General features: G+C 37.2%; 1 protein-coding gene across 2 annotated transcripts in view; it reads right to left on the reverse strand.

The window, feature by feature from the left end:
* The window catches only part of LRP6 (LDL receptor related protein 6), a 170,983-nt gene that overhangs the window by 59,636 nt on the left and 90,084 nt on the right, over window positions 1-21,263 (reverse strand). For both annotated transcript variants that reach the window (XM_040235198.1, XM_040235199.1), the window contains exons 4-7: window positions 17,177-17,373; window positions 15,367-15,498; window positions 12,407-12,803; window positions 11,181-11,352 (exon numbers count right to left, since the gene is read on the reverse strand). In XM_040235198.1, coding sequence (XP_040091132.1) covers window positions 11,181-11,352; window positions 12,407-12,803; window positions 15,367-15,498; window positions 17,177-17,373 — 898 coding nt within the window. The remainder of the gene's footprint in view (window positions 1-11,180; window positions 11,353-12,406; window positions 12,804-15,366; window positions 15,499-17,176; window positions 17,374-21,263) is intronic.

Consider the following 21,263-nt stretch of genomic DNA (forward strand, 5'->3'; position numbering starts at 1 on the left):
TAAAAAGCAGAGACATTACTTTGCCAACAAAGGTTCGTCTAGTCAAGGCTATGGTTTTTCCAGTGGTCATGTATGGATGTGAGAGTTGGACTATAAAGAAAGCTGAGCGCTGAAGAATAGATGCTTTTGAACTGTGGTGTTGGAGAAGACTCTTGAAAGTCCCTTGGACTGCAAGATCCTATCAGTCCATCCTAAAGGAGATCAGTCCTGGTTGTTCATTGGAAGGACTGATGCTGAAGCTGAAACTCTAATACTTTGGCCACCTGATGCGAAGAGCTGACTCTTTTGAAAAGACCCTGATGCTGGGAAAGATTGAGGACAGGAGGAGAAGGGGACATCAGAGGATGAGATGGTTGTATGGCATCACCGAATCAATGGACATGGGTTTGGGTAGACTCCGGGAGTTGGTGATGGACAGGGAGGCCTGGCATGCTGCGGTTCATGGGGTCGCAAAGAGTCGGACACAACTGAGCAACTGAACTGAACTGAACCTGCCATCACATTTATATCTGCCATCTCCTTGGCTCTCCCCATCTCACTGGCTCTCACTAGGGAGAAGCTGGGTGGTTCCTGAGTATCTTTACTCCACTTTACTATGTGCCTGAAATTTTCCATAAGTAAAAAAAAATTTTTTAATTGAAAAAAAAATGAGGAAAGATAACAGTCCAAGGGCATGTGAATAATAAGTTATTAATAAATGCTGCTATCATTTTTGTTATTCATACGATGTAGGAAGCAATTTATAAGAATAGTCTGAAGAGATTAAGGGATCAAAAGTTTAAACAAAACGTGACTGTGAGACCTCACACCTAAAGAACTCTGTATTTCCCTTTATACTGAGTCTAAGGATTACTTTGTGAAATCTTTTCCTTCCATTACTTTTGCAGAGTTGACACTTCTTAGCAAATTGGCTTCTACCCTAAACATTTCTTTTATCAACCATACAATCTCTCTTCTAGGCAAAAGCACACAGTAAAACAAGATCATGTTGCTCTGTCTCAAAGAAAATACTATTACATTCTCATACCCAAGGAGTAACAGTTTTGGACAGGTTACTAGGTTTGTAAATACCATTTTAAGCCTCTTTATGTTTAAAGTAACAACCCAAATCCTGGTAAAAGACTGCTTGTACACTGTGAACCCAGAACAAATGCACCATTTTAGCAGATTCCAAAAGATTACCCTTATGCTTTACAAGTTGAGCCAACACTAATTAAATCTTCTGGCAACTCTTGAGGTTGTGCTTCATCGTATTACCTCAGAGTGGTTTAATTAAACTGAAATTAGGCTTCTGTCACTCCTAAAATCTACCTCCAAATCTGAACCAGAGTCTCCAGTGGTTTCAGCTGCTTCAACCGCATTGTGGTACGGATTTAACATTCTGAGGCATTCCCCAGTATTACAAACCACACTTAGAATATGGGCTACAACAAGAAACAGATGTGGGTTAACCAGAACATTATCTTCACAGATAGGAGGTAATGGCAAACCTTCTGTAGACATGACATCCGTTTTTGAGCAGTTTCGTCAGCTCATTAAAAGTCAACACAGGATTACCCATCGTGGAATGCAGCCAGTCTGCTACCAAAGTTGCTGCTATGCAACTTCTCTTGACTAGACATGTCCAAAAAATAGATGACAACAGGACAGTCAGGCACCCATCATGAAATGAACTGGGAATACTATCAAGTTCCAAAAGAAAATTCAAACGAACCATTCCTCTTATAATAGCCCAGGCAATATTCAAAACAATCAGTGAATTATTAGTTTATATATTACATATGTTAACATAATTAATATATAATTATATATATATGACAAATAGGTATCATTGGGGCTGATTCATATACTCCATAGGGTATAAAGTATAATTTCACAGAAATAGCATTTTTGAAAACAGAAAACAATATATATTGATGGCAATAATATTTCAGTCATGCAGAATCTCACTGGAGTGAGAAAAGAGAAACGCTTTGCACCCAGTAGGGGAAACAGAGGGATACTCTCCATCTGTTTAAGAGAGCAGTAAGAGCAACTGCAGTGCTGCATTTAAAGACTTTAACCTACTTCAAGACATTTTAAGTCTAAGTAAATACAAGTGATTTTCAATACAGAAGGAGAAGGTGTCACACTTGCACTAGGTAGTTTTATAGTATTTTTACAAGGAGTCATGCTTCAAATACCAAACATTTGCAGTTACTATGCTCTTTTACAGACAAGTGAAAGTGAAAGTGAAGTCAATCAGTCGTGTCCAACTCTTTGCAACCCCATGGACTGTAGCCTATCAGGCTCTTCCGTCCATGGGATTTTCCAGGCAAGAGTGCTGGAGTGGATTGCCTTTTCCTTCTCCAGGGGATCTTCCCGATTCAGGAATCGAACCCGGGTCTCCCACATTGCAGGCAGACGCTTTACCGTCTGAGTCACAAGAGCTACAAACTGCTATTGTGACCGAAGTATTCTAAAACAAGAATTACTCAGCAAAACTATAAAAATGAGAACAGATTTTTCAGCTAAAGGTATCATTAAGATGAAAACCAACACCACCTTAATCAATTTACTCAAATGCTTCAGAGACACCTCTGAGAATCCCACTGACCTGGAGCCTTTAATAAACCCTACTGGGAGAAACATCAGCATATAACGGAAAACTGATCCCTTTCCTCTCACTCAAGAACAACTTATGTACACTCTATTTGGAGTCTCAGTAGGGAAAAAAATTGACTCTAACATCTTAGTAATTAAGGCAAAGTACTCCAGTACCAATGAGCATACCTTATGTCCAGATTCTGATTTTTAAATACTATTTTTCATTAAAAAGAACCATGGCTCCTTGGCATGGGAAATAAGAGAAAGCTGGACTATACTGTTGTTTCAAAAAGTGTTTTTAAAATGATGGGGACTCCTTACAAAATTAAGATTAAATTCCCATATGATCCAGCAATTCTACTTCTGGTACAGATTGCAAAATGGGATGCCAAAGAGATATCTGCACCTCATATTCATTGTGGTATGGTTATTCACAATAGCCCAGAGGTGGAACTAACTTAAATGCCCATCAAAAGACGAATGGTTAGAGAAAATGTAGTATATGCATAAAATGGAATATTATTCAGCCTAAAAAAAGATGGGAATCCTATCACATGACACAAACATGGATGAACCTTGAGGACATTATGCTACATGAGATACAGCCAGTCACAAGAAGGTAATACTGCGTAATTCCACTTAGACAAGTTATCTAAAGTAATCAAATCCTGAGAATCAGAAAGTAAAATGGTGTTTGCCAGGAGTTGTTCAATAGGAATGGAGACTCAGTTTTGCAAGATAAAAAGTTCGAGAGATCTTGAACAATAATGCACATATAATTAGCACCACTGTATGTTCTAAAATGGTTAAGGTGGTAGCTTTTATGTTATGTGTTTTTCACCACAATTTTAAAAAAAAAGGACACGTGAAAAGAACATGGAATCACCTTGATGGTACTCCTATTGCCAATTCTGGGATAATCTTTGCAACAATATAATGATGACAATGGAATGCAATCTGTGGAATAAACTGAACATCCATGGGTTCATATATATAGAAATGTGTATGTACAAATATACATGAATAACTGAATAAATAGGAAAGGGGACACCTCTTCCTTATGAGAATTCCAATTAATATAATAGGAATAATGGAAATGGTATAAGTGTTCATTTCTGGTGATCACTATTCTCTGAGTATATAAAACAAATCTGGGTGAAAGTTTTACTACTATTGCCAATTTTTTGTTGAAGTCTGAAATTACTTCAAAAACAAACAGGCAGCAGAACTCAACACAAATAGTACTGTACAGGAAACCTGAATTCTATTGTTTTCTTTCCAAGTAGTAAGTTCTATGACCTTTGGCAAATAAAAGAAGCTAATCCGAAAGCACCAAGCACTGCTCCATTTTAAGAAATGAAACCTGGGTTAGAAAAAATAAATGTTTGCTTGAGTATAGGGAACTATGCAGAAACCATCTGATAATAATATCTAAACTGTCTGAACATGGCTTTTTTCCCCCCAAAGACAATGATACTCTGAAAACACATGAAATACCGTTTCCTTACTATCTGCAGACTAATGAAATCCACTGTAACCCAGAAGAGTTTGGGGTTTTCTCCCCCATATTTTAAGAACAACACTGTGACTAACACAAAAATAGTATTATAAATCTCAACCAGACATAAAAACCAAGTCATAAGTCAATCCAAAATCAAAAATGAATGAACAACAAAACTAAATAACTCTGAGCAAGGGCTAGATTAATAGAAGCCTGGCAGATTTCAGAAGCTCAAAATAATAAATGAAATAGCAAAACAAGAGTCTACTGAAAATCTCAGCACAATAAAAGGGATTCTAACTCCTTCCCTGAGATTATTATTTCAGATCATATCTACCCAAAAAAAAACAATCACAGTACAATGAATGAAGAGTCTGGTAACTCAGAGTTCAATCAAAAAATTAACAGGGCCTGCATTATAACATTCTTAACATTTTAAAACTGAAAACTAATTTAAAGTGGGGGGAAAAAAAGACTGAAGGTGAATCCTTTGCTCATTATGGATAACTTTATAAATGACTATTACACAAATTCCTTAAATAGCTGGTGATAAGGTGAAAACACTTGTCATTGTTAACACTGTTCAATGTTTTGCAAATTCCCTCCCAACAAGTCCTAAAATTGTGGTCCTCGCCATTTATATGACTGTTTACCCTTTCCAAATCTAATAACAATAAAAATAAAATCTCTGTGACTCCTTTAAAAGTATATATAATAGCTTCCAAGCTACAGGGAAATAACCGCCTGAAAAATGTTTTACATGGACTCCATTAGTATCTACATGTTTGGCAAGCTTCAAACAACAGCTTTCAACATTTATTTAAGCCCGTCACACATGTTAATAATGAAGTAGTCTGCATAGAGGTCAATGGAAAATCTAAATGAATAGCTTACCAGAAGTTAATATCAGTAAAACTGAGTTACAAAGATACTGAACCTCCAACACGCCAAGTTTTTCTTAGGTGAGAGGAATTACTGGCACAGTATATAAGGAAAAATTAAAAAGAAAAAAAAAAAAAGTAATGTCATCTGTGATATACATTCCTTCTTAGCAATCTCCCAGGCAAAATGTTTTATTTGTTCTTACCCTATGATATGCAATTAGTATAAAAAGCATCAGAAAATGTTAAAGCTGGAAGGAACGTCAAGATCATCAGCTTCAAATTATCTCAATGGTCAAAATACAAAGACCAACAATTATGTGAATTATCTATAGTCACCCAGGTAAATGGCAAAATCATATGAGAACTAGGTCCAGTATCACAAAATGATTCAATAAAGATCTAGAGATTATCTCTGTAAGAACTAAAAACTGTTATAAATTGTAAAGAGGTTGACCTCTCTTCTCAAGAAAGGACAACACTGAAAGTCAGCGTTCCTGCTACAGGGGTAGAGAAACCAAAGGAACAAAACAGGCACTTTCAAAATAGTCAGACTGTAACTAAAAACAGCTCCCCACATATTAAACAGCTTAATACTAAAACATGAGATGAAAACGTATAATAGGATAATATTTTTTAAATGATACAAGTGCAAGTTCAAACTTGGTCACTAAAATGCTTTCTAAGTACCAACGTATATCAGATTATCCTAATTTACACAGATAAAATTATTCTAACTCCAAAGTGAGGTAAATGCATCTTGCCTGGTGAGACTCACGGGTTTGTTGCAGCAGTTCAGGAAAAGTATGATTACACCTATCATCAAGCAAGTTTCTCTCATCATAAATATGTCCAATAATTATTTTAGAGCCAAAGTAGAGTGGATAATGAGATGACAGAGCTTATAATTGGATGATGTACTACTCTGCCTACTGCAGATTGTAGTAACAAGTTTAAAAATGTTGCTAGAACTGTAGATCAACTTTCATATAGGTATGAAACAGGTAACTTTCATACAGAAGCTTAAAGATGTACATAATCGTAAGATACATCCCAAACAGAAATGAGAAATATAATGGGAGAGCATCATGTTTACAACTCAATGAATACAGGCCCCAAATCCAGGTGTTCTGTTGGGCTGAGGAATCTAACAGTGGAATTTATCAATATTTTTCTGTTATAATATGTCGAGAATACATGGGGAAAAATATATATATTCACATACATATATACTGTGGTAAAGTAATAGGAATGGGCAAAGATTCAGATTATTTAAGTTCATTATCTGAACCTTTCTCTAAAACTAGAAGTAAAATCAATTTTACAGAACAGTGTTATAAACTGGCAAAGATTTAAAAGGAAGAACTTGTTGGTACTTGTCATATACTCAGGAGAGCTTTACCTCAACAGATGAGATGATTACCCCAATAATGATTACATTATTATAATTTCTTAAGGAGGAATTAATCTTAGAAACAAACAATAAGGAAAACCATCATAAATGGGTCCTTGTGTGTTTCAACAGACTTTCACAATATTCAGGCTAAAGATGCCAGACAAAGAAATTACTTTAAAAAGAAATCTGAATACTTGGGAAACAAATTTCTTTATAAGAGTACTGATTAAATAGAGGAAGTTGTCATGAGAGGAAAACGTAGCCCTGCAATTTCAGGCTTAGACTGTGAAACAGAACATTCACCAAAGGCCAAGTTTTCAGTACACATCCTACACAATAATACCCTCTTTATTCAAAAATTCCTTGGTACTCAAGGTTCTAATAATCTCTGTTTCTTTTTCCCAACAGAATTGTGCCAGGCATAACTAGATTTTGGAGAAACTATCTATGGACGCTGTATTCTGTAAAATAGGGAAATTTACAATAAAAGAGATTTGAAAAAAAATTCTACATGTCTTTGACATAGATCAGAAAATCTTTATCTCCACTAGCTCTTGCTGCATTTGTCAGCATAAGCTCTAAAATAAAAAGGGGAAAAAAACAAATAACAAGTCTATATTGAGAAAATAAATCATGAGAAAATCTCAGAGATTTTAATACTAAAATCTCTATGATAGTATTATTATTTTCAATATAACCAGTGATTGAAATCACATTAATAATGTCAAGTTAAACTGGTATGTAACAATCATCCTCAAGAAAAAACAAGCTAACATTAATTTTATATAAATATTTTGAACTTATAAATTTTCTGTGATATGTCTTCACTATTGGTAAGCAATAATGCAGGCCAGTAGTGCAACAAACGCTTAATGCTTTTGGCATTAAGTGGATCAAGAAACATGAGAATATTGTTAAGACACAATGTGCTTCTGCCTACTGTAAGGCCTTACAACACAGAAATAAAGGCTTGTTTAATGTCACCTACCAGAAAAAAGAAACAACCTTTTTGGCTAATGCTTTAGTATTTATTATCAGAAAGTATTTTAATATTTAACACCTGAGTGGAGGGTAGAGGGGACTCCAGTGCAGGCAAGCAAACTAGAAGCCTGTGTGTAAAAGGTGATGAAATGATTTGAGCATAATGAAGAAACATAAACAAGTACCTACAGTTAAGTGGTCCCTATCAGTTCACAAATACGCAAATCAGACATACACTCACAGAAACATTCTTAAAGCACCAGTCAATACGATGATCGTCTTTTTTAAAAAAGAAAGGAAGGGAAAAAAAAGACATCATTAGCACTTCACTATACAGCATTGCTCTCTGAGGAAGTTGGTTATAAATCTCCGGTAAACCTATTTATTTTTTCTTGCAACTCTGGACAACAAAAATGAAGTCTGAAACCCAAAGCTCCCTATTAATTTTCTCTGGTTTCCCCAATCCTCAAACCTAGCTCCCCAACATATCCAGCACCTGGTTACATCACCACTTACCAAAAGAAGTGAGTGAGAACCTGGTCTAAGTCATCTTCACTAATGGAGCAGAAAGCATAACGGAATGAACATTTTGAGCTCTTCCCATAAGATTCACGCAAAACTCAAGAGCGTACTATGCCTTACAGTGCTACATGATCATTTACCAAACCCCTATTTTTAACTCCCAAATGTACTGGAAACATACAACCCAGGTAAACTTGAAGTCTTCCAGAAGAGAACAGGGCCACTACAACTGTAATTTAATATTTTCTTATAGTCCCAGGAAAAAGCACCTTTCATTCTTAGGCATGACAGAAGAAGCGGGGAAGCTTTCTAAAGAGAAGGGGACTAGCAAGGAGCATGTGACCTAGACTAGGTCAGATAAGCACTAAGGATAAGTTGATTACTTGCTAGCTAGCAAGTAATCTAAGAAAAGAGAGCATTTTTAAAATTATGTATATTCCCAAAAGTTTTAGTCGACCTGCTATCAAGTAAGGCAAGATGAAAGCTGGGGTCACAGCTACTCCCATAATCACTACTTGTCTCAGAGTGGGAACCTAACAGTTTTTCTTCCTCACTTATGCAAAACTGATTTAGATGGACAGCTGTGCTCTTTCCTTAGTTTGTCATATACCAGCAGTTTTAGATAACAGTATCAGCTCTATTTCCCAGATGCATCTGTTAAAAAAAAAAAAATTTATACTGTAATTGTAATTAAAATTACAAATGCATTGAATGCTCAATTAGGGAAACTTCATCAGAATCTCCAGGGGAAAAAACAAGGGGAGGTCTTTGTGTGTATGATTTGGTAGGAGATGTATCACCAACCCTAAACAATCTGTCAAAAAGAGAACAAAGAGCAAATAGCAGTTGTGTTCCAATAAACCTGGAAGAAAGCTGAGTGCCAAAGAATTGATGCTTTTGAACTGTGGTGTTGGAGAAGACTCTTGAGAGTCCCTTGGACTGCAAGGAGATCCAACCAGTCCATTCTAAAGAAACCAGTCCTGAATATTCACTGGAAGGACTGAACTGAAGCTGAAACTCCAATACTTTGGCCACCTGATGTGAAGAACTGACTCATTTGAAAAGACCCTGATGCTGGGAAAGACTGAAGGCAGGAGGAGAAGGCGAAGACAGAGGATGAGATGGTTGGATGGCATCACCGACTCAACGGACATGAGTTTGAGTAAACTCTGGGAGATGGTGATGAACAGGGAGGCCTGGCGTGCTGCAGTCCATGGGATTTCACAAAGAGTCTGACACGACTGAACAACTGAACTGAACTGACTGAAACCTGGAAGAAGAGAAGCAGATCTGAAAGGAAAGTTTAAGGATGATGGTGCAAGTCAAGGAAGAAAAAGGAAGTGAGAAAGCAAATGGCATCACATATATTAATACATATACACAGCTCAAGAGGCCAGATTTAACCCTAATTTTTAGACCTACTGCACTTCTCACAAAATAAGAAAATAAATCCTGTAAAATATTCTATATTGTTATATGATATGTATGCATTTTTACTCTTAAACACTGTCACTCAGAACCTCCATAAATTCCCATTTCTCTACCTGAATCTCTCCTCGACTTCTTGTGATTTCAAATAAATTTCTCTAAATAAAGTAACCTAACTTCGGCCACCTCATGCAAAGAGTTGACTCACTGGAAAAGACTGATGCTGGGAGGGGTTGGGGGCAGGAGGAGAAGGGGACGACAGAGGATGAGATGGCTGCATGGCATCACTGACTCGATGGACGTGAGTCTGAGTGAACTCCGGGAGTTGGTGATGGACAGGGAGGCCTGGCGTGCTGCGATTCATGGGGTCGCAAAGAGTCGGACACGACTGAGTGACTGAACTAAACATAGATAAGACTTGAAAAATTCCTAGAAAGAAATCAATGTTTTATTTACAATCTAAACAGCCGTAATAAGCTAAGAAAGATAAGATCAAATATGGAATTTTTTAAGTCCCTATGAAATAAAAAATCACGTTCTCTTCTCTGATGTAAACTATGTGCTCCTGCCTTAGGTGCAGACAGTCCTCTGGGACACATGGGCCAAAACTGTTTTTTTAAGAGTAGTAACACATATACACTCATGGAGAGTCCAGGGTGGATCAACAATTCGCAGTTCGTGAACTGGAGGGGAATGGTGTGTGATCTGTACCCCAGTGATGCTCATGGCCTGTCTGAAAAGTAAATTCACAACCTCTGTCTCAGCAGCACCGCACTCCAGTTGCTAAAAATTCCAACACTAAGGTGGATTTAGAGGGGGTGGGGGCAGTGAAACACTAACAACAGGGAAGACATTTGCATAGTCAAGTATATGCAAAGTTTTCTATTAATGGAAACCAGCTGCAAGAGCAGAAGATGGTTTTCAGGATTTAAGCCCAGTGGAATGAGTTTTTTTCCTATTCCAAGATTCCAATCTGAAACGAAGGCCCTTCATCTCATTATTCCCTGAGAGTCCCTGTCACTCCCAAGAATTACCTCTCTAAAGTAACTGCTCTATAGCCCAAATTATCTATTACAAGATGCATGCCATGGCTTTGAAGAGACATTCAAACCTACACCTTATATAAGAAGTCATGTGTTCAATAAATAAACAATTAACAAATACTGTGGACACTTAAAGAAGTCATGTGTTCTCCAAAGAAATATTGTGATCAGAACTCTGTTTTAAGTATGTGACCCATAAGACCTCTAGCAGAGCCCAATTTAAAGTTGTAGAATTCAGACTTCACATTCATTATGAGGGATTTTCACCCTTTACAAAACAAAGTAATAAAATATTCACATATGGTGGCTGTTTCCACCATAATTCTATTCTGGCTGCCCCAACTTAGTTCTATGATTTGTTAAATATTTTCCCTCAAGCCCTGGCTAATTAATTTTTCTCCCACATAGCTCATAAATCAATTTTAAAACTGTCTGCATGTAACCATCTTAATAGTTAATATATACCACCACCTTCCCCGACACCAACAAAAAGTATGCTTTGTTTTGCTGACAATGACTACCAGCTCTTCCAGTAGCAAGCTTATTTAACATCTGATTCACCCAAACTGCCCCTAGGAAATTCAAGCAGTGGTTTTACCCATAATGAGAAAAGTCATTCACATAAGCTTTGAAGACCAGAAATAGATGCTCATGCAAGTTTAACTCAAAAATCTTCTGATGAGTTGGAAGAAAAGATGTTAATTCCTAGAATCCTAAAGGTTGATTAAAATACAAGAAACCTCTGGCATCCCATTGAAGAAACAAGAATATCTGCATCAGATCACCATCAACTCAAAAACCCTTATAAATGTGGTTTTAAAGTGAAAAAGCAAGAAACAAACCTCAATTTTGTCTGTTTTGGCATCTCCCCAGTATATTTTGCCTTCGTCATAATCCAAGGCTAAACCATTTGGCCAACCAAGAGAAGTGTTAACCAACACTACTCGATCAGAACCATCCAAAGCTGCTCGCTCAATTTTCGGGATTTCTCCCCAGTCAGTCCAATACATGTACCTACAGAAGTATACAGAGTATGAGCTAAAAACGGATAATAAACTGTAAATTTCAGATATCCTAAAGGTCAGATCCAACCCTCTTTTACATTGGTTACCAGTTAACATCTACAGAAGGAAAAAACAGTTAAGATTTAAAAACATACAAAGAGTCCATTTAATACATTTATAATTGCAGTGTATAAGCTTGTAAAAAATTTTTTCAGATAAAACAGTGTTTTCTAGGAGTGATAATGAAACATGCCTTCCAATAATGAGATTCTATGTTTAGGTTTTTTTGTGTTCCTTACCAGGAACAATCTTCTCTCTCTTGCTAGCTTATCATCTCTGACAAAAAAAAGGTTATCCCAGTAGTAATATTCAGATGGAAAACCAATTTCCCCAAATAACTAACTCTTCTCGTTGCTCTGGTTCTTACGGCTCCTGAGAGTTTAAGGGGCTCAAAGGCATTGGTATGCACTGAAGTGTAATAATTTGCCATTATATTCACCCTCAGGATGAATCTCATAGTAACAAATAACATTGATGAGTATGTAGAAAGCCGTTCCCTGGATCATGGTCAGGGTGTAACAGCCCCCCAAAAAAGGAAGACAGACCAGGCGTATAGTTGCATGTCCTGACCAAGTTTTAGAAATCAGGCCATTCACATATTTAGGGACATTTAAAAAATACATATTCTTTACCAAACCATCCTAGAAGAACTGAAAATGAGATGAAATTAAATTTTCTAGGGGAAGAGAAAGAGTTCTGAAAACAATTTCTCTCCATATTTTTCATGGCCATGATGCAACCTTGGCAAAATTTGCAGCCAACACCCAAAGTGAGCAAGTATGGACTTAATTTAGAAAGAAAACGTATTCAAAACATTCAAGGAAAAAAACTAGCAATTCATTCACTTGAGGTTTTATTCCAATCACTGTATTCTAAACATGCACAGTCATTAAAGAACTATTTATTGGAAAGCAACATACACTTCATGTTGTTTTTGTCAATGTTTTGGGTACCTGTGGAAATAGAAACCCCTGGCAAAAATTTCTGTCAGCAGAGCCTCTTACCCAACCATGGGATCTAGCGCAATAGCCCGGGGTTCTTCTAAGTCCTCTGAAATCAAGATCTTCCTCATGGTCCCGTTGAGCCTTGTCACTTCTATCCGATCAGTGCCAGTGTCTGTCCAATAAAGATTTCGGGCAACCCAATCAACAGCAATACCATCAGGATGGGCAATTTGGGCAGTGACCACAAACTGACTGCCAGATCCATCTATGAAGGAGCGGCGTATGGCCCTCACTTCATCATCAGTCCAGTAGATATAGCCTTCCACGGGATCATAATCTATGGCAATGGCATGGCGGATGTCTTCTAACTGTAGAACAATGTCAGTGAAATCTGGTGTATCCAAAGAAATGCGCCTCAAGTCTGTTCTTCGGGCTAGAAGGAGTAATTCAGTGGCACCTAGAACAACAAAGTGAAAAACAATGAAGAAAAAATGGAAACCCACAGGCCAAATTTAGTCTCTAAATAAAGAATGCAGCACTTTTTCAGGAACTGAAAAGCGGGTATAAAAGGATACTAGGGTCTATTTAGGGTAGAATGGAAAGTAATACAGTAAAACAGAAGAGCTGGACTAAGAGGTCATGCTCCGTAATGGCTGAACTCTCCAAACCAACTTCTGACTCTCTCTCTGGCTTCATTCATTATACAGCCCCTGAAATTCACAACAGCCACTTAAAGGTGAAATGAATATAACTAAGTAATGCCTAAGAAGCCGAGTAGCTAAATATTAGAGGAAGTATAGGATATAGGTCCTTTGTTCAAGAAAGATGTTTAAAAAGGTAAGGAATCCACAACAAGGATCTTTTGTGATTAATGAGATTGCTCTAAAATTGGATGGATTGTGATGGTTGCACAACTCTGTAAATTGACTAAAAATCACTAAATTATACACTTGAAAAGGCTGAATTTTATGATATGTAAATTACCTCAGAGAAGTTGTTTTAACAAAAGGAACTATAGGGCAATGTCTGACAGAACTAAGGACAAAAGAGGCTATGGAGGAGGAAATAGCCACAGAAGAGAGGGAATGTGAGGGGAGGTAACCAAATAAATGTGACCCAGTGGATAAAGGTGAGAGCTGTGCGTGTAACATAACCGGATTCAAGTAGTTACATAAAGTCAGACAAAATACCTCATCTCTCTAAACCTGATATCTTCGTCAATAGCTCACAGAGTTGCTGAGAGACTTAGAGGAAATAAATATAAAACTCAAAAATGTACCAAAAGTCCTCAATAAATACTAGCTAATACATTATTTTCTAATAAACTCTTAAATTTTATTTCACTGAGTTTTTAAAATCAGATTTATTTATGAAGTGTTTTAAACCCAAAGCAGCAATCAATACAAATACAGCTCAGAATGAGAACATTAACTCAATCTTGTTTTATTTTAAATGCTCAAGTCAACCACTAGCAAAAAATCATCTAACATTATATAAAAGCTAACAAAAAGACAGCAAGCAAGATGACATCTGAAAGAGTGAAAAAAGATTCCCAATCAAAGAAATGAGTCTGAAAGAAAATACTGATATTAAACTTCAAGCATTAATCTGGAATTATAGTAAAAAAATTAAGGAGAGAAGAAGCTTCAGCATCAGCTTTTTGACTCATGGATTAATTATAAATAAACCCTACTTTGGAGAGAATACAGCCCTAAAGGCCACAGTGGGCACCAAGTAGGAATAACTTTATAAAATTCACTGCCTCCACTAACTACCAAAAGGAGCCAGCGCCATAAACTCTTCAAACAAAGAAGTCTTAGAAAGTGAAGCTGTTAATTTCGCAAGGTGATCGAAACAAAATAGTTAACTTAAGGCTATTACATGCCAAATGTATTTCTGAAATTAAGATGCTCGTTAAACAGGTACATTTGCACTGCTCTAAGGCCTTAACAGACCACTATGGCTAAAATGAATCCACTGTTTTAAAGTCAGGCCACATTTTTTAACAAAAAAGCAACATTGCATAAACCTTTTGTTTTAAATTGAAACCAAATTATTGTTTCCCATGGAAACCTCTCACAAGAATCAGCCAGTTTCACCTCTGACTAGGAGGATAATTTATCAATGCCAAGTCATGACAAATATCCTGTACACCAACTCAATCCCATCTCTCTGACTCCCTGATCCCCTTGCCAGAACTCTAACCCACTCCTAAATAAAGGCTTCTACTTTTCAGAGTTAGATAAGAAGCCACTGCTAAATACAACAATTTTCTTACCAGGTCTTGCTGGTGGCTAGAGAACCAGATGGTGATCCATAGGGTTAAGAATGAAGAACAACATTCTCATTAAGAAGAAAAAGAGAACCGGCATTCTCCCAAACCAGAAGTACCTTGAAATGTCCTAAATCAGAACATTTCTCCAACATGCCCTCTCTCTACAGGGAACTGAGAGTAAGGAGAATAAGCAGTGTGGTGGTTAAGGATAGCAACAGGTTGCTTTGAGCAGAACAATAAGGAATTCTTTTCTTCTTCTGAAGGCACTTCTCTGTTGTTAAAAGGCAATTAAAAATATCATTCAATCATTTTTCAGAAAACGTATCTATCCCATGATAGTCTTTATAATTAAAAGTTTAATATACATCTTTTCCTTGCAATGGTTATTTACAAATGTTACCTGTTAAAAATATATTCTTTATGAGAATATTCATTTCCACAAGAAGCAACTGTGATATTCATGACTTTGAGATCTGACAAAGAGAAATGGCACCTGTTTTTCTCCCAAAAAATTGCATGTTAAAAATTCAGCTAAAATACTAAAATAATTTATAAAACAACATTCAAGAGACGCCATAAAATGCAAAACACTCCTATTACATAAGCAACTGTGAAGACTGAGGGATTAAGTGACTAGTCTCCCAAAGCGCTGTAACTTACAGAGCTTATTACAGAGAAATAAAATAATCATATAGAATCCCAATTGCTATCTAGAATTCTTCCTTCTTGGCAACCAACTTCTTACCATCTTTGCAGGTTTTTCCATTCTCCAGGAGTGTGACCCCAGTTGGGCAAGCACACTGATAAAAAGGCTTGACTGGAGACATCAAACATAAATGGGAACAACCACCATTATCAATTCCACATGGATTTGTAGCTGTCAAATATAAATCACACTGATTAATACCAATGATTATGGATGACTTTCCCCACTCTAGGTACACAAAGGTTAATGACCATAACACGAGCACCTCTGATAAACCAAATTATTACCAAATGTCATTTGGGTGCTTAACAACCAGACCATCTGCAAGGAAGGGAATTAAACAGTGAAAAATCTACTTAGCATTCTGTATCCAAAAAGGAATACACAAGAAGTAAAGCAGGCTGTCCCTGCCCCAAAAGAGCTTGCAATCTAGCCAGTAAGCCAAAATTCATGAACAGTAATAATGGAAAACAGTACAGAACAAAGAAACTGAGATCTTGCACATTCAGACTGTAAATAAGTATAGAGTCAAATGGGAAATAAAGCACTAAAGGATTGAAGAACTGAAGAAAAGCTCCACAGCAGATACAGGACATGGCAGAAACCTTGAAAGACAGGAAGGACAGATAGGAGGACAATCAAGTGTGGTAAAACCACATGAATGAAAGCCTAGAGGCTGTATACTGTGTGAGATAGTAAGGTGATCGAGTAACTGAAGATTAAGATTTGACTAACAACAATAAAAGCTGAATGAGCACAGAGAAGGGAATGTCTGTGGTGGAGGCATGGAGAGTCAAGAAAAGCCACACTGTGGAAAGATTTACATGGAAAAGGTAAGCATAATGGATTTTAAAAGGGGAAACTTAGAACCAGAGATTAATTAGAAAATCTGAAGCAACAATAGAAAAGGATGGATTTAAACAATATTCAGAGAAAAATCAACATGGAAACAAAAGTATGAAAGAGAAAAGGCAGTATCACATATAACTGCAAATTCTCAAACAAGTAAAACAAAGGATCAACAGTGCCATTAAAAAGCCAAGAATGACAATAAGACATTTATACAAGTGAGTAAACACTCTTTTATTTTTACAAAAGAGTAACACAAACATTTTAAAACATTTTTATGAACTCATGATCACTGGATTCCACTCAATATTTGACTATCTCCCCTTAAATGGAAAGAGCTAATACAAAGTAATGCATAATCCAAAAGCCCTGCATTTTTGGCTCTGGAATACAATCTGAAATACACTCAGACACACATCAGACATTTATTTACACACAAGTGCCAAACACTTAACATTCTCCTGCAAGAAACTGTTGTCAGCAGTCACAGTCCAAATCATTATACAGGGTGACCAGAAACAGAAGAAAAAGGAGGGGGTAACACACACAGAAAAGGGATAAGCACGTACTTACTGAAGCAACCCGAGGCACTTAAATGAACCAGTTACAGTAATAGTTACATTAACTATTAACAGGTTCCACTCAAGGAAAGTGCTTCTAAACATACAATGGATGAAATCACTCATTAGTGAGAAATAATATGAATACAAAATGTATTTGCACAGAATCTTAATATATGAGCTATCTCAATTTGTTTTCTCTCTCTCTCTTCTTTACCTTAAGCCCAGATTAAAACAAAGGGCTGAGGTGGTCTGCAGCGATAGATACTAAGCTACAAATGGTTTAGACTACTGTCTTCCTTGAATTTTGACATTTTCCCAATTTTTTATTCCTTTACACTCTGAATACATCCTCTCTCCTCTTGCCCCCTCACTAAAGCCAGACATCAGAGTGCTACAAAGCTATTCCAACTTGCAATTTAAAAATCAAGATCACTTACCATTTGGCTGCCTCTGTTGGCTGAAGACATGTATATCCATGGGAGAGAAGATGTTAGAATGGATTTCACGCAGACCCTCGCCAGTGTACTTGTTGCAAGCCAAAATGGAATGTGTATTCCAGTCAGTCCAGTACAATGTGTCCTCAAATAATGTCAGGGCAAAAGGATGTGGAAGGGAACCTTTAACCACCGCCTGCCTAGTAACCCAAAGAGAAAAGCGCAAACATTTCTAAATTTTCTTTTTTAATCAAAACTTTATCGCTCCCACTGAAATGGTCTGGCAGTCCACATCAACACATAACAAATCCTGGATAACACGTACCTTAAAGTCAAATATACCTATGAAAAATAGTCACAGAGTAAATTCAAATTTACTTGAATTCATGGTGTGCAAATTCCCCAATCAAGAACGGTTTCTAGCTTGGCACTGGGCGCCAGGCAAACTCCACACAGACAAGGTGAGCGCTAATGCACGGGCACCGCTGTCAATTCCCATCTCCCACCCTGCCACACGATTCATGTCATCAGAAGGAGAAAGGCGGCAACATGAAAAATCCCAGGATTTAAAGATGCCACTGGGAAGTAGTTTTAATTAGCAGTAAGTTTCTCCCTTCTTCATGTGGAAGAACAAAGAACCTGAGCCTGTTTCTTCGGTCACTTTTATGGGTTTCATAAGTGAAAAGTAAAAACATGCACATGAGGATAGAAAGTCATTCTGGGAGAGCTCTCTCTCTGCAAACCCCAGATTAGCTTCAGCAAATGATCATCCTAGCTGGCTTTCTGGTCTATGGTTGCTTCATCTCCACAAGCCAGGGGGCAAAGGGGAAGCCCAACCACTGGCAGAACGTGTTCAAGAGACAAAGCAGATCCCCAAATTCACAAGCAATCCTAACTACAGGAAGGAGAGGTAGAGAGTCTGACCAGTACTCAAGACACAGAACTTTGCACTCTCATGGAAAGTTATGTGATTAGTAAATAAGAAAATTCTTGAATAATGAATAAATCACATTTAAGCCACAGTAATAAATCAAGTAAATGCTTTGATATTTTCATAATACCAAATCTTAATATTTTCATAAATCACTCAGTGAGGAGAGAAAGAGGAAAATGTAAGCAATTAAAGAGAAATAAAGGATAACACACTCAAAGACAATCCAACTTTTAGGTCCGTAAGGTTATCTGATGATGTCTAATACCTAACAGACCACCTACACTAAATTAAAAAGCAGTAAGATCATTTTCAAAGGAGTACGTCAAGGCTGTATGTATACTGTCACCCTGCTTATTTAACTTCTATGCAGAGTACATCATGAGAAACGCTGGGCTGGAAGAAACACAAGCTGGAATCAAGATTGCCAGGAGACATATCAATAACCTCAGATGCAGATGACACCACCCTTATGGCAGAAAGTGAAGAGGAACTAAAAAGCCTCTTGATGAAAGTGAAAGAGGAGACTGAAAAAGTTGGCTTAAAGCTCGACATTCAGAAAACGAAGATCATGGCATCTGGTCCCATCACTTCATGGGAAATAGATGGGGCAACAGTGGAAACAGTGTCAGACTTTATTTTTGGGGGCTCCAAAATCACTGCAGATGGTGACTGCAGCCATGAACTTAAAAGACGCTTACTCCTTGGAAGGAAAGTTATGACCAACCTAGATAGCATATTCAAAAGCAGAGACATTACTTTGCTGACTAAGGTCTGCCTAATCAAGGCTATGGTTTTTCCAGTAGTCATGTATGGATGTGAGATTTGGACTGTGAAGAAGGTTGAGCGCCGAGGAATTGATGCTTTTGAACTGTGGTGTTGGAGAAAACTCTTGAGAGTCCCTTGGACTGCAAGGAGATCCAACCAGTCCATTCTGAAGGAGATCAACCCTGGGATTTCTTTGGAAGGCATGATGCTAAAGCTGAAACTCCAGTCCTTTGGCCACCTCATGTGAAGAGTTGACTCACTGGAAAAGACTCTGATGCTGGGAGGGGTTGGGGGCAGGAGGAGAAGGGGACCACCGAGGACGAGATGGCTGGATGGCATCACGGACTCGATGGATGTGAGTCTGAGTGAACTCCAGGAGTTGGTGACGGACAGGGAGGCCTGGCATGCTGTGATTCATGGGATCGCAAAGAGTCAGACACGACTGAGTGACTGAACTGAACTGAAGATCATTTTCATCTAAGCATAATTAGCATGTGTTATCATTCATGGAATGATTCTAGCCTAAGGTGTTTAAAATTTGAGCCAGATTTTTAAATAACTGAATTCAAGATTAGAATGACTAGTTTCACAAATTTTCTATTTTAAAACCTCACAACTATGCCAGCCATCACCACAATTTCCTCCTCTCATTTTTCTTCTCACTTCCCTAGCATATTACTTTCTCTCTCATTTCCCAGTAACAACTGTCACAATGTCTACTTCTGAAGTGGACTTTCTTTCACTTTTTAAATGAACAGCTTTATAACATTTATGATTGTTACTATGTGAGTGATATCATATAGTTGAAGTTCAAATTTAAATAGGCCTGCATATTTTACAGTTAAGTATCCCAAAATTCATTATGGTAAAACATAAACAGAGAGAGTTCTGAGAAGCTGCCAAGAAAGCAAAGTAACATGACTGAGAAATATAAGTAATACTAAAGATGAAATTACTTAGGCTTTCATTAGACATCTTAAAGTATCAGAAATTACATAATCAGTTCTTTGAAAGACTCTGGGGAGAAAAAAATGTCCAAGTCCTTTGTATGTTATTAAATAAAAAGTTAAAATTCACTCTAATGAGGTTAACACAGAAGAATAAACAGATAGCAATAGCCAAAATCCCTCTCTAAAAGATACACGTATTTTACAACCTGACTGAAAGCATTTATGTACTGATAAGAAATGAGCCTGGCGTGCTGCAGTCTGCTGGGTTGTAAAGAGTTGGACTTGACCTGGCAACTCAACAACAAGAAATGAGACAACTGAGTTCAAATGTCCCCCTGCAATTACAATAACTTATTTCCACAGATTCCTCACCTGTTATTAAAAGATGATAATCTAACCTGAGTTACTGTGAAGATTAAATCATAATATATGAAAAAGCATTTAGGCATTATGCTTGGTACTTAATAAACATTTCATAAATGGCTCCTCAACTTTAGGATGTCTGTTTTCAGTATTTTAGTATTTCTGATTCAGGGATAATACTTTACAATTTTAGTAAACACTTCATGTGCTAGTTTTTAAGTCAATAAAAAGCTTACTAGAGTCAAGTAAATACTAGACTTTGGCTTATTTATATTCCCAGGATCTCACACAATACAGTATGTATGAATTAGTTAGATTTATTACACACTCAGTAATGCCTGATAAAATGAAACATTTTAAATTAAATATGAAATTAACAAAAAGCACAGCTAAGATGGCTATCACGCATTGTCATATTCTTTGGTAATTTGTCTAGCCAAAGGTGATCTGCTCCTAAAAGTACAGATTAGTGTACACTGTCTTCACCTGTCTTCCCTCTGGTTGGGATTACTCCCCTAGAAACCCAAGTAAAAGAAGGACTTGATCATGGATACTGAGAACAAATGTGGCAGGCAAGATTGAAGCCCAGTTCTTCAGTAGTATGCCTCAACTATAACAGGAATTAAAAAGTGGATCACTACAATGGGTACCAAAAGAAAGAAACCAAGACCCCAAGCGATGTCATGCTTTAGTGCTGGCAACCTCTAAGCATCATCTCCTCCACCTATCCATCATTTTCTTAAGAGTTCACTCTCGCCGGTATCCCAAGTACAGGTGTGCACTTGCTATCTATTTCAGATTCCACGGCTGACAGGTGCCTCTTTCAAATTCTGCACCAACCAGACTTAGCCTCTATAAAACATCTGTGCACTTGTATTCATTTTCTGTTTCTGGACCTCCTCCCAAAAAGTTGTCCTCTGCCCCTGACTCAGAACTCCCCATGTGTATAGGAAACAAATCTACTTAATCACATCAAAGTACTACTATGGTAAATTCTGACATCTGAACCTAACTTTAGAAGAGAGTTTCTCCACGTCACAGTGAGGTTTTCATAACACCTAAAAATATGACAACAGCA

Source organism: Oryx dammah, unplaced genomic scaffold (assembly GCF_014754425.2).
Source record: "Oryx dammah isolate SB20612 unplaced genomic scaffold, SCBI_Odam_1.1 HiC_scaffold_29, whole genome shotgun sequence".
NCBI lineage: Eukaryota > Metazoa > Chordata > Mammalia > Artiodactyla > Bovidae > Oryx > Oryx dammah.